The 14234-nt window shown below is 44.6% G+C and overlaps 1 protein-coding gene across 3 annotated transcripts in view; it reads right to left on the bottom strand.

Moving 5' to 3' along the window:
• Positions 1-1913: 1913 nt before the first annotated feature.
• Positions 1914-14234, bottom strand: part of LOC126536818 (CUE domain-containing protein 1) — a 106654-nt gene continuing 94333 nt past the window's right edge. For 2 of the 3 annotated variants that reach the window (XM_050183823.3, XM_055073049.2), the window contains 4 exons: positions 12038-12139; positions 6431-6500; positions 6206-6317; positions 1914-2547 (listed from right to left, as the gene is read on the bottom strand). In XM_050183823.3, coding sequence (XP_050039780.1) covers positions 2506-2547; positions 6206-6317; positions 6431-6500; positions 12038-12139 — 326 coding nt within the window. In that variant the 3' untranslated portion in view covers positions 1914-2505. The remainder of the gene's footprint in view (positions 2548-6205; positions 6318-6430; positions 6501-12037; positions 12140-14234) is intronic. The other variant, XM_050183829.3, reaches the window with a different exon arrangement.

The raw sequence follows: 14234 nt of genomic DNA, 5'->3' as shown, positions 1-14234 counted from the left end.
CAACTGTGCTGTCACAGGCGGCGCATTGCTGCTTGGAACGGGACCTTGGATCGCTTGCTGCACTTCATTCCTCACAAGGGCAGAAATGGAACTTAGCGTAGGCTGAGGTGGGCAGGTGAGCCGTTGAAGCTCATCACGCACCACAGAGCGGAAAAGGTCTCGGAGAACGTCCACGTTTCCAAAGCCAACCGCGTCCGTCGGTGAAGCAGCGTTCGCGTGCCTGTCATATGGAGCTGAGCACTGGTCCGAAGGTGAAGTTGCGTTCAATTGTCTTTCATAGAGAGCTGAGCACTGGTGTAACACCTTTATATCGTGGTGGCTTCGGTTAAGAATTCAGCCACGGTCTTTGGCGGGCTTCGAACAAGGCCTGCAAATAGCAGTTCCTTAACACCCCGCATTAGATGGCACAGCTTCCTTTCCTCGGACATGGTTGGGTCCACCTGATGGAAGAGGCGCGTCATATCCTCGATGTAGAATGTCACGCTCTCGTTCAGCTCGTTCGCGGCAATCAGCATTGGTGTAGGTCTCCAGCAAGGCACGACGGAACTCGAGCCATGATTTGATGAGCCCTTCCCGGTTCTCATACCAAGTGCGGGCACCATCCTCCAAGCTGAAGTAGACGTTCCTCAACTTCGCCGCGTCCCTCCATTCATTTATCTCAGCAATGCGCTCAAACTGGACTAACCAGTCTTCTACATCCTTGAAGATATCCCCGTGGAACACTTTCGGCACTAGGAGATTCTGCAGCAGATACTGAGTTGCTGTTGTGGCCGTACCTTGGTCGGTAGGGACGTCGACGTTCCTTTCATACCGGTCTGTGGGGGCATCGATGTTGCTGCGGAGAGATGATCAAGCTCCGGAGGCAATCCTCGGATTCTCCTGCTTGCCCGGTGAACAGGTGTGTTCACTAGTAGAGGACTGGTACTCGTGCTACCAGGAGGGGTTTGTGGCATCGGATGAACCGTACGCCACTCCTCCACCAGTTTTGTCATGAAAAGACCCGGTGTCGGCGCCGGCGAGGTAGACAGTTGTACAATATGCTGGGGATAGATAAGGGTATGTATATTACTTTAGTTATTAGGCGTGCAACACAAGCTAATCATCCGAAAAAAATAAAGGAATTTTCTTCCAGAAATAACGTATTTAAAAACATGTTTTTTCCTCAGACGATAGGTGAGTGGAACGCACTCTCCGCCAGTACAGGGGAATGCCCGACCATCTAGTCATTCTGCAACATGCTGAATAGCATTTAGACAAGATGTTATGTGTATGCATATGTATATGCATGTATAAATTTATTCTTTCTTTTTTTTATTTACGTTACACCGAAGTGCTTTTTTCGCTTGCTTGTCATTATTATTTGTAGATTTTTGCTGCTCAACCAACTGAGCATGTGCAATGTCTTTCAGCATACCAGTATGAATGGGACTCCTTCTTATCAATATTGCGTTATCAATATGCCCTGTACAGCTCGTGCGGTTCAGCGAATATCTCTATTCTAAAATATATTGAAATTTTGTAAAGCTTTTTCGTTTGAATTCTCTGTACGGCTCGTGCAGATCACGGAATATGTCTATTGCAATGTATTGAATTCTTGTAATGTTTTTGCTGTTCATTTTTTTTGTTCATCTGTATATCGCACTGTCCACTCCTGCCCAAGGCGTAAGACTAACGCCGGCAGTATCCTGTAAATAAATAAAAATCAATTTTCTTACCACACTTCGACCCTGTGTGCTGCACTTGTGTCATGCCCTGAATTGTGCTGGCTAAATTTTGCAGTACAATGTTGTTCTGTCTTTGCACAGCATACAAATGCTAGTGTAAGTTAAAGGTAGCACAATGGATGAGGATGAACAAAGGGGACACCAGAAGTGCATTTTCTTCATCCGTCTGTTTACCCCTAAACCCTTCTGTGCCGTGATATTTATTTAATTTATTTATTTTGAACATACTGAAAATCCCAAGAAGGGATTATTGCAGGGAGGGCAAGAAACATACAATACAAAATATACAAATATTATCTGAAATATGGACCAAAAATGGCCAAATAAGTTTTTGACGACCCCAGTTAACAACTTGTCACTCCGCCAGGATAACTTTGCTCTTGCATGGTCTGCCCCATGAATTGCGTGGTGCCATCAACCAGAAGCACGACAAAACGTCGAGACATAAGTTTGTGGCATTGGTAGAAAATGAAAAGTACCCTCGATAAGCCGAGCTCGTCCTTCGCCATTTTTACCAGAAATGCTTGGACGAGCCCAGTTCGTCTGTGGCATGAAAGGGGTTAACTTAACCGGCTCACCCTAATGTTAACCTTGTTACAAATGCGAGCCCAATGTCACATCCTCTCGTGGCATCAACTTGTGTAGTGGAATGCGCAGAGCTGCTGCTTCAGACGGGAGATGCTGGTGCAAGCGATGCTGAAGGAGATGCGGAGCAGGGTTACAGCCACTCTCCTGGAGGGGAGGGGGGCATCACAGCTGAACTTTCGTAGGGCAGCGGCAATCACCGGCTGTCACCTCCCAGTGGAGGACAGCCCTTGGTTGGCTGCAACGGCGACAGAGGTCAGTAGGAATCGCAAATGCACACAAAGCAAAGGCCTGCAAACATTAAAGAACTGTGGTGAAATGGGGTGACATTGAACAAACACTGATCAATGGGGCCTAATTTCCCAAGCATTTCCCGTGCACAACAACACGCATTTCCATTGACAAGCACTTCCTTCGCACAGTAACTCAGTGGAACAACATGCCTGACATCGTGGTAACCACAATGAATACCTTTTTCCCCATGCTACTTAAACGCTGCATTAACTATTCATGATTGTAGTATAGTGTCGCACCCTGCCAGATCTCTGTGTTATCATACATTTATGTTTCGTAGTAGTTTAGCTAGATGGCGCACCCCCCTTCTGTCATGTGACGAGCTGGGACCAATCAGGAGGTGTCATCTGGCGTGTGAAGTCCTTTTTAGTAATAAATAGCCGCGAGCCGGCTCAGTCCTAGTCCGGTTTTCAGCAGGAGCAGTTAGCTCCGCGTCTCCCTCTCTGCGTCGGCGCGCGCCGCGCGTTCGCTGGTCGGGGGCCCCCGCTTGCCTGCCGCTGCCGACACAACAATGATTCATATTCACAGCACGGGAAGTATTATCAGCAGCGACATGCCTTGCACTTCCAATTTTTTTTTACTCGCATATGACACATCTGTCTGGTGTACCTTTATGCAGTTCTAATTTATCTCATTTTGGTTTTATGTTTTCTCCTCTTCTTTTGACAGCGTACTTGTACTGGGTGAAATGTACCCCCACTACAATAATGTCCTTTGGGCATATGCAGTTTTCTGGATAAATAAATAAATAAATAAACGAAAAGTAGGGACTGCGAGACGTGCAGTAGTGGGGAACTTCCGATTAATTTTGACCACCTGGTATCTTTAACATATGCATACAAAGTGCAGTTACACAAGCATTCCTTTTTTTTTCTTTTTTGTATTCAACTTAATTGGAATGCGACAAGGAATTCAACCCATGACCTTGTGTTCAGCACCAGAATGCGAAGTCAGGTGGACAGTGTGAAAACATTCAGCTCTTGGCTTGCTCACATACGGACTTGTACAAGTAATCTCAGTCACTCCAGATTGTCTGCATTTGCTTGTGTGCTTTGATTTAGATGCATTTTAATAAACATAGATGGTCAAAGCTTATCCACAGGCCACAATATGACATCCCTTGTAGCCAAAATGAGGCTTCAAGATAGCTTTGGATATGAAATAATCTAGGATAATGAACCTCTTGTTTCGAGCATCTTCATTATAGAGAGCTAGCGTCCACTGTGTTTTTGTCGGACGAGTAGACCGTGAGACCACCTTTTAATGTGCAGGGAGTACTGTATGTGCTTGTGCATCACTTTTTGATATGCTTCTTTTCTCTCTCTTTTTCTTGCGATTAGGAAAAACTAATTTTATTTGCTGCTCCTCTTGAGAGTAATATGCACATTTAGAAAATCGTAAACTTATGCAAAATTATGCACATGCAAACAATGGTAAGCTTTAAGTGCACATAATTCAATAAACATTTACAAAGACCTGCATTATGAGATCTTCTAAGGCGTCAAAGATGTTGGCACAAAATTTGTTTATGAGAGAAGGTTTTCAGCAAAATTCTTAAAATCTTTGCATTCTTATAGGGGATCAAAGTATGTTTCAGCACATTTTTTGCTGCATCTTCAATGTACATCAGCAGGCATTGACCAAATAAAAGAAGGTTCAAAGAGGAGAAAAAGAATGTGGGAAAGGGGGTTGAGAAGACAGCTAAAAGACTTTTGAAAATGGAGAAACAACTAAAAGGTGTTTTGGCATCTGCGAGGAGCCCTGCTCCCAACCATGAACATGCATATAATGTGGCAATAAATAGGGCCAGTCGACTCATGTTATCTGCACTGAACTGCAGAGCATAAAATGGACATGAAAAACAGGTGCCTTAAGGTGGAAGCACCTTTTTTAAAATTCTGTCCTGTTTTGCACTCCAGAGTGCCTGACACAAAGTAACAGCTAGGTTTTACGCCACATAATGAAGAAGCTGTAATCAGATCTCTTCACAATTACCATTTACTCAACCAATAAAGGCCTAGTAAGGTGTATTATATAAGGGGAGAGCAAAGAAAGCAGTATGTCACGATAGTCATAATAGACACGGGGCAGCGCAATGTATTGAGCAACGAACCTAGAGGCAGGGAGCCTTTACTTCTGTTTACCTCTGCCAACTCAAAGCTGGTAAAACGCACCACAATAAGTTCTTCTTTGTAAGATTCATTGATGAAGTCTTGTCAGCATAAGCTTGAAACAAGCCTGTGGGCCCAGGCTAAATGTCTAAATGACTTGGGCTATCCTCTGAGCCTGTTAAACCCGAAGCTGAAAATGTGAGTAGGAAGTGTAGGGAAAACTTCAGTGAGCCGACCAACAGTACTAAAGCAAACAAGGTGGCCGTAGTTCCATACATGCACATCACTTCGCATAATTTGCGAAAGATATCAAGGAAGTCATATGGATGCAGCTTTTTTTCCACTCCTGAATGGTTGCAAGCGCTTTGCAGAAGGGTGAACATGGACAGGAGAGAGAGGCCCAGTTGCGTGCCATATAGAACCGTGGAAAACCCATGGAATGCATTCAAGGCATCGTGCATTCTATACATTTGTCATGTATAGAGCATGTGCACAGATCAAACAGGCTGGCGCCTTAACCAGAGACTTAAAGAACACCAGTACAACGTCAAAAAGGTGGTGTCAGGCCATCTAGGAATCCAGTGCTGGGATTGCAGCTGCACCCCAGTCTACCAGAACACGACCATTCTAAGTAGGGCCCAGGGCAAAATGACATGAGAGATAACTGAAGCATATGAAATCGACAAAGTGAAAGAAAAATGTGTGAGCTTTCTATCTTTGGCCTTATCAGAGAAATAAAAATGGTTTCTAGAATCATTGCCTTGAAATGACCAGTTGCGATGTGATTACAGTGTTGACATGTGTGGTTTCTGTGCTATATCTTTATGTTTGTCTCCTTGGTTTTATTCCCAATCTGCAGTAATTGTATAAATAACACGTGCAATCAAATAAAATGTTTAGTTGAAAGTTAGCGCTGTGTATGTGTCTCTCTTATTCTTTGTAGCTGTCGTATTGCACTGCCCCGTGTCTATTATGAATCCAAACCAACTTGCCCGGCAATTTGCCCTAGCAAAAATCATGATAGTCACAAACAAATGCATAACAGAAATACACACACATACAGAAATGTATTAGAAAACAGCATTAATTGAAAACTTACAATGGAATGCACAGAACATATCTGAAACATTAAATATTAAAGTTTAAAATGGTTAATTATCACCTCTCCAAACTTTTCAAGTTAACTCTTATTAATAATATTACCGGGCGCTTCATTTCAGTCATGAGGAAGACTGACTAAAAGATTTGCTCTGCCAAGTAGACATTTGAACCACCGAGTAGGCTCAGTGAACTAACTGTTCATGAGATGTGCACATGGGACAAAAGGGAACTAGTAATTGCATATTATATGGTCACCCTTCAGAGTCAAGGTCATGAAAGATGAACTTCATCTACTGCTACAGAGTGAAAATATGCAATGACATCGCAGTGAAATAACCACTGAAATGTTTTCTCAGCTTATGAACTTGTACAAGCTTGCAGTGAGCTGACCTGTGCCTGTCTCTGCTCTTGATGAAGCCGTGCTTCAGCATCCTCTTCTGATGAGCCAGGGTCCTCGTGTAGCAGCAAGTTATCACGTGACGGGTTGGCCGCATCGCCCAGCCTGGAAGCTTGATGCTAAGGAATTGTGCTGTCCCCAACAGCTAGCAAATCATATATGAGCAAAAGCATGATGCTTAACAAAGCAAGAAAAGTGATGCCACGAGTCAAGGATACATCTGGCGGAAGTGGCATTTTTTTGTCCGATGAAACAGTCGGGCCAATTGAGCAAACTTGCGTCTTGATGCTGCGACAGAGAATGAAAGGAAAGCAAGAAGTCACACAGGACTACATTAGCATAAGTAATAAGCAAACTAGGCATGTAAAATTTTCACAGACAACATTCTTTATTTATGCTTATGGTCATATCTTGTTATGGGAACATTGCGTTGCTGTAAATGCTATACATTAATTGCTGCATAGGTCGCGATCTTCAAAATTTTTGCGCTTATTATGTCTTCTCCAACATCTTATCAAGAACGCCATCTTCTTCAACATACATCCAACTCGCATATTCTACATGTTCATACACCTACCAGTAGCAATCTACTGTGATGACGACGATGGAACAAATAAAAATTCAAGACACTTCATCAGCAAGCTTATACAGTCGACTTGTGTTAATTCGACCCTGACGGGACTGACGAAATCGATTGAATTATTTGGTGGGTCAAATTAAACAAGATGCATAAAAAGGTAAGAACATGCCGCTAATTTGGCAGTACTTGCCCGAATCAAATGTGCGCCCACTTTCTATGTGTCCAAAGTAGAAAACTAACATAGCGATATAATTAAAGCCGCTAAACAAATTTTACATATAATATACAGCCGATTTTTTAACAACAAAAAATGGGCAAGGGTCTACTATGTGTAACACAGTGGCGGCCGATTTGTTTTAAAGTCAGCTTCGCCGCATACACCCGCGCTATGCTGCGAAGCATACAAACGCCACGAACGCGGTTATTAGTCAAATTTCCTAGGGAAAAAAATGAGCGCATTATAATCAGGCAAACACCTTAATAAGTTATTGTGAGCTACTGTTATTGCTTGGAAATTTTCCTGAGGCATGCAGGCGTTTTCTACGAGGTGAGTTCAACACATCCCCCAAAGCAGCTGCCAGGCGTCAGGCACACGCCTGCTGACTGGCCACGTTCGAATCCGGCGAAGGCCAATTCTAGGATCGGAATAACAAAAGCCCACAGAAAGGTATGGGCGCTGGCCGGGATAATCGAATTAACAGAAGTCTAACAACGGATGTCTACTGTTTATGTCCTCATACAAAGAGAGAACCCAGAAATGGCAGGACAGACAGCCAACAGTCAACAAGCCCAATGCCACCTTTGGAGAGTGAATCGGTGTTAAAATGAGTGTACGAGGAAAACTATATGGTATATGTACCATTTGCTTTGTTTGAAGTAGCTGAAACTGTGGCAGAGGACAGTACGTCTAAGTGCACTAATTAGCCATGCAAATAAATAACATGCACTAAAATTTTAACTATTCAGTTCAAATAGGCGGTTCAGCATGATTCAAAACCTGTAGCTGCAACCAAATAAAATGCAGTCAGACCTCCATATAATAAACATGGATATAACAAATTATTTGATAACGAAGTAAAGCTTAAATAGTGGTTGGTGGTGCTTTATTTCAGTGCAGTGTTCTACTCCTATAACAAAGCCATAAGAGCATGGCTCCAGATAAGCATTCTGGTAGTGAACATTTCATTCGGTTAGCAAAAGCAACCTGAAATGCCACATTCTGTAGATGCACGTATGCATTCTGTCCAGTGGCTTGGCTTAGCTTGGCTGGCCTGCAACCGGCAAGCCAGCAAGCCGATCCTGTGTCAATGCATTAATTACATCGTTATGTGGTAACAGTGATGAAAAGTGCATTTATAATTTAGCGTTCCTTGCACGTTGCACATCGGCATGGCTTGCCGCTACCATGATATAAAAGAAAGACAATTTGCTAGGACGCAGAAGGCATCATGCTTGAGTTTGCTTTTTACAGATATTATCACCATTTCTTTTCCTGCCGGTATCAGCATGTGTGTTTATAATGAATATAGGATGCAAATAAATCATTTTCGTACTGAATATGGCTTTATTATAATGATGAGAAGAAGGGGAACCGAGGGGCTCAATTTTTTTTTAGTTGCAGCAAATCTGTTGGCTTTGTATGATTCATTAAAATAAAACTACTACTATAGATCAGAGTGACCTCAAAAATTTACTTGAAGAGCATGTCGTGTCCTGATATTCGTATTTGTGTTTGTAGCACCAGGGTGTCTACCAAGTTAACATTTCCAAATTTCCTAAGTTTTCCAGGTTTTTCCTGAGTGCCTTTGCGAAATTCCCTGAGTGATGCAGAACTAAGTTTTTGTCAAGACAGGCTGGAACCATATCGCCCGATGCTGTCACTCTTTAGTAAGCTTATGAAATTTTTTTTTTAAAAAGAACCGACTTAATCCAATTTGAATACTAAGGAGTAGTGTTTACGTTATTCGAAAAAAAGAATAGAAGGGAGGGGTTAGTAAAATGCGCAGCAAATAAAATGTCTTCGAAAGAAATTGCAAATGGAGTAAGACATTTTCAAATACAAATAAAAAGGAGATGCATACAGAAGCAAATATTTTCGAATATGAGCTATTTATACTTTCATGTGGTGGTGACATTGAAGAACACAGTAGCAATACTGTGAAAGACAAAACTAACTTTTATTGGGCGAACCTGTGCCTACAAAAACAGGCTACGCTCCTGACACTGCCCAGGCGGCGCGTCCGAGCAGCGATCATCAGCGCCACTTGCGGCACCTTCCGTCAAAACTGACACTGACGGACCACGCTACTCACGCTGCCCACGCGGATCTGCCAACGTGATCGCTTGTTCATGCTTGTTTTGAAACGATTTAAATGGCGCAAATTTTACTGTGTGGTTTCAGACCAATCTTAATTTTAGACGGTCGGATACGCCCTGCCATTCGTCGTATAGGGGAAAAGCTCTATGCTGCCGGGCACGTTCACAGCGTGAAAGAAACCGCCGTTGTGACTGTGCTGGCGAAGTAAACGAGAAGAAAGGAAGTTAACCGAGGGCTCCGATTTTTTTATTAGTTATATCATAAGAACTGAATCATGAGAAGTGTCACTTCCACCAAGGTAAACACAACTTCTGCGCATCTCTAGCCTGAGTACATCCACATATATTATGCTTTGATCAAGCAGCTCAATTGAGTGTGCAGGCATGGCAGAGCTTATTAAGCGTTACGCGTAGGTAAAGAAGGGAAAATCAGACATTCACCTGTTCGTAGCAATTGCTACAAAGGAAACCCAAACAGGTTCCTCGAAAGAAAAGCCTCAAAGTTTAAGAAAAATTCGTCCTGGTCAGGGACTCGAACCCGCAACCACCGCCTTTCCGGGGCAGCCGCTCTACCATTTGAGCTAACCAGGCGGCTAGCAGATGGCAGGGATCGAAAATCTGATCGACGGGTCAAGCGCGTCGGCTTTTATACATCAATCATCGAATGTTCCAGACTAATCGCAGGGACCCGCGTGCCTTCCACAAAGTTCCACATTGTTCGCGTCGTGCACACATGCAATCGGATTACACATCGGGATCGGGATGGAACCATCACTGACATTCCAGAAACTTCCTATACATGCAGGCGCGTCCTGCACTGTGCGACAACATTTGTTAGGCGGTGAAACGCGTCGCCCGATAAAGACAAGTACGCATGTCACTATCCCCCTCTTAAAAAGCATCGACCCGATTCTGCAAACAAACGAAAGTAAGACAAAACTAACTTTTATTGGGCGAACCTGTGCCCACAAAAACAGGCTACACTTATAACACAACGATAGCGGCGAACACGGTCGGCGATCATCGAAAATCTGATCAACGGGTCAAGCGCGTCGGCTTTTAAACATGCATCAATCGTCGAATGTTCCAGACTAATCGCTGGGACCCGCGTGTCTTCCACAAAGTTCTACACTATTCGTGTTGCGCACATATGCGATCAGATTACACAAAGTTCGGTCACAGACAGCGGATGGAAGCATCGATAACATTCCAGAAACTTCCGATACATGCAGGCGCGTCCTGCGCTGTGCGATAACATTTGTGAGGCGGTGAAACGTGTCGCCCGATAAAGACAAACAAGTACACCTGTCAATACCAACTGATAGCAAACTCAGTGGTATGAGGCCCGAATTTTGTCACAATTGAGAGTCTCTCTCAACAGCTCGTAAGTCAACCTCAACTGCCCTGACATACTCTCAGCCGGCGCACGGCGCCTCAGTGTTGTTTCACTCTTAAAGAGTTTATTTTGGTTTGTATGAGGGGCACCTGCACCTTGGCGTCATCCAAGAGTGCTTTTTGAGCTCAGGCTCCTTCAAAGAAGCGCTCGCGTACTTCATTCCCCGTTCATTGCTCAATGCGCCGGTCCTTTCTGTTCTCGTGCTCCTTTTGTCGCACGTTCGCACTACGGACCATTTGAAGCATACTCTTGGTCAGTTTACAGTCAACGTCCAATTTTTCGGACCCCCTAGGGGCCGCGAAAACTTCCGATAAATCAGGCAGTCCGAAAAAATAAATGCATGTCTTTGTCTGCTCTTAAGGGCTCAAATTGACACAGGCACGTCTGAAAAAGCTCTGAATGCCTGTCAGTACACATATTTGACATAGCGGTGCTCCTACTGTGACAGGAGAGGGCGGGTGCACGCGTGTAAAATTAAGGAATACATACCGTGTCCCGTGACAATTGCCCCTTCCTACGCTTGTCCTACCGCAATACTTTGCTAATGCTTCACCGAGTCACACAACTGCGTTGAGGCAAAACTAACTTTCAGGAACCAGCATTATGGAATGCGTCGTGCTTTTCGAGCTTCGAAGCCAAAATTATTGCTGACAGCGGAGAAACGAAGAAACATGGCACCGAACGGCAAGAAGCTTAATAGCGAACGTCGAAGCAGCTAGGCCTAGCGTTGCCGCAGTGGTGGCTACGGCTGCCAGCGGATCTGCGTGCGATAGCGCCGGTTTGAGGCGGCGAGGTAATCCAAATGGCAGCGGTGGTGGCTTTGATTAATGCCGTTTCGGACCTGCGGCCATCAGAACGTCTGAAATTTCGAACGCAAGGACTCTTTGCCGTCCGATTTTCCAGACGTTCTGATACATTGACTCTATGGGGTACGTGGTGGTGCCGCGAAGCCGTCCAAATTATCGGGAATCCGGAAAGTCGGTCGTTGACTCTACACTGGCAGCTCCTCCAGCCGACGACAGGGCGTCAAAGACGATTCGTTACGATTGCTGTCTGTTACTCGAGCCAGCATTACCGCGACTTTTGACCCTTTCGATAAAATATTACACCTAATTTTCCCTGATAGAGGCACAAATTCCCTGACTTTTCCCCGAGTTTTTCCAGACTACTAAAAATCCCTGAGGATTCCGTTCTCCCGGTTTTCCCGGTTGGTAGACACCCTGAACTGTACCTGCTGGATGTCCCCACTCTCGTCGGTAATGCCCTCCAGCCCCTGAAGGTGTTTAAACAAACAAACAAACAAAGCAAGATACAGCTATACACAATCCTTGTTTTAATCACACAAGAAAGCGATGTTGTTAGTTGCTATGACATGCAGACCTCCCTGCGCATAAAACAAAAAGGGCTGACAAATGTCTGCACATGCAAGTTTGTAAGGCCCCCAGTGCCGCAGCATCTCTGCGCTCTTTTTTGAAGTAAAGCAAGCAGCAGCACGCTTAGTGTCATGGGGTGAGGGAATGCAGAAGAACAAACCTTTGCCCATGTTCTTCAGCCGTTCCCGAAAGGCTGCGTCTGTCTCCTCTGTGTGTGGAAGGGTTCCCCAGGGTTCGTCTTCAGTGGCATCAGCTGGGCGCCCTACACAACACCGGGGCGGGGCTTCACTGAGGTGCTTTCCTCAGTAGGATGGAATAGTGAAGACTAGAAATATGCATTTAAAATAAAGCGTTTGGTTGTTTAATCAGTGCTCTGTCCTCTGCTCTTTGCTCGCTCGTCCTGTGTCGCACTGTTTCTCTTTTTTATTCTAAAGATGAACCAACCAGCCTCTTTGAACACACTGCCAGGAATATGCCCCCACAGAAAGTTCAGATACAGTACATGGTGCATACATATGGGTGCACATGCATGCCCCCAAGTAGAATGTGCTCCTCATTTTACTGTGCCTTTTGCCAGGTACAAGTGGCACACAGAACTAACTGAAGTTTTGAAACTAAATTGCATCACGAAATATGCAAAGAACAATGTACACATGAGCTCCAGACATGGTAGCTTCTCATCATAATTTGAACATATGAGTAAAGGTTGTTTCATCACAAGGAAACAAAGACAAAGCCTCTGGGAGGACAACTAGTAGTCATGTGTGCACCTAAAAGGTCCAGATGCAATATGCTTAGGATATCCTTGGTAGGATATTTCAAATTGAACGTCTGGCGGATAGCTGTTTATCTATGAAGTGGTGCATGGATATTGGGACATGATCTGAATATGCCACGGATGAAGTGTTTTCACTGGGTGCTGCTGTGCTTGCCGAAATTTGGCAAGATCATGCTTTTTACAAAATATGATGGGTGCCTCATACACTTTCAGAGTTTAGCAAGCAAATTGTACACCACTGAAAAATAAGACTAATGCGCTGTTCTTTTCTTTTCACATTGTCCGGTAAATTCTAGAGAATATATGCTCCTTTCAATCCACATTTAATAAAATGCTTGGCATTTGTTGTTTGCCCCTTTTTGTGTGGACTTTCATGAGCCAATGGGCAGTACATTGCTGCTTGCTATTTGTGCGCTGCAAATATGATGTGTGACATGGAGGCACAAACTATGACATCGTCTCTGCTGGTGGGTGGACAGGCTGCTCCAAGGAGGCTTTAATTTGAATTTTCAGCCATTTTTTGTCTTTTGCTATGCATGCCCAGAAATGCAGAACATGAGACGCCTAGTCTTTTGGTGGGCGTCAATTTAGTGCTGCATAACTGAATCTACACTGCAATTAAAAAACCGCAAACACTGATATCAATTAGGATTTGGTTGACAGCGGTGCAAGGTGACAGCGGTGCAGGTGCAGCGATGGCATAGAGGTAGAGCATCCGCTTCGCGTGCAAGAGGACCGTGGTTCGAATCCCGGTGCCGCGAAATTTCCACCGGATTAAAAAAAAACAATCCACGTGTTGATAGAAATTGCATAAGTAGGCCTGGGGTGCGGCCTGATCCCGGTGACCAGAATCGGTAACGCACTCCCTCACCAGAGCAGGATTGGCCACCCTGGTGCAGTACTTGGCCACAACCTTCTATATGACTACAACAATCAAACCCCAGCCCTCAGTCCCCAGCAGCTGCTAAGCGCTGACCACGGCGGCGGTCAGACCTGCGACGCAGCAGAGGGTGCTAAGAATCCCTGGTTCCGGACAGGCCGCCATTGGAATCTGAACCTGGCAACGTTTAACGCTAGAACGTCATTTAGTGAGGTGAGTAGCAGTGCTATTGGAGGAAATAGAGGGCAGCAAATGGGACATAATAGGGCTCAGTGAAGTTAGGAGGACAAATGAAGCATATACAGTGCTAAAAAGCGGGCACGTCCTGTGCTATCGGGGCTTAGCGGAGAGACGAGAACTAGGAGTCTGATTCCTGATTAATAAGAATATAGCTGGTAACATACAGGAATTCCATAGCATTAACAAGAGGGCGGCAGGTCTTGTGAAACTTAATAAGACGTACAAATTGAAGGTCGTGCAGGTGTACGCCCCTACATCCAGTCATGATGACCAAGAAGTCGAAAGCTTCCATTAAGACGTCGAATCGGCGATGGGTAAAGTCAAAACAAAATACACTGTACTGATGGGCGACTTCAATGCCAAGTTAGGGAAGAAGCAGGCTGGAGACAAGGCAGTGGGGAAATATGGCATAGGCACTATAGTCGGATACAACTTTAGAAAAAAGGGGCGTTTACTCCT

This window comes from Dermacentor andersoni, chromosome 3 (assembly GCF_023375885.2).
Source record: "Dermacentor andersoni chromosome 3, qqDerAnde1_hic_scaffold, whole genome shotgun sequence".
Taxonomy (NCBI): domain Eukaryota; kingdom Metazoa; phylum Arthropoda; class Arachnida; order Ixodida; family Ixodidae; genus Dermacentor; species Dermacentor andersoni.
Note: the sequence above shows the minus strand (reverse complement) of the source record. Positions and strands in the feature narration are given on the sequence as shown.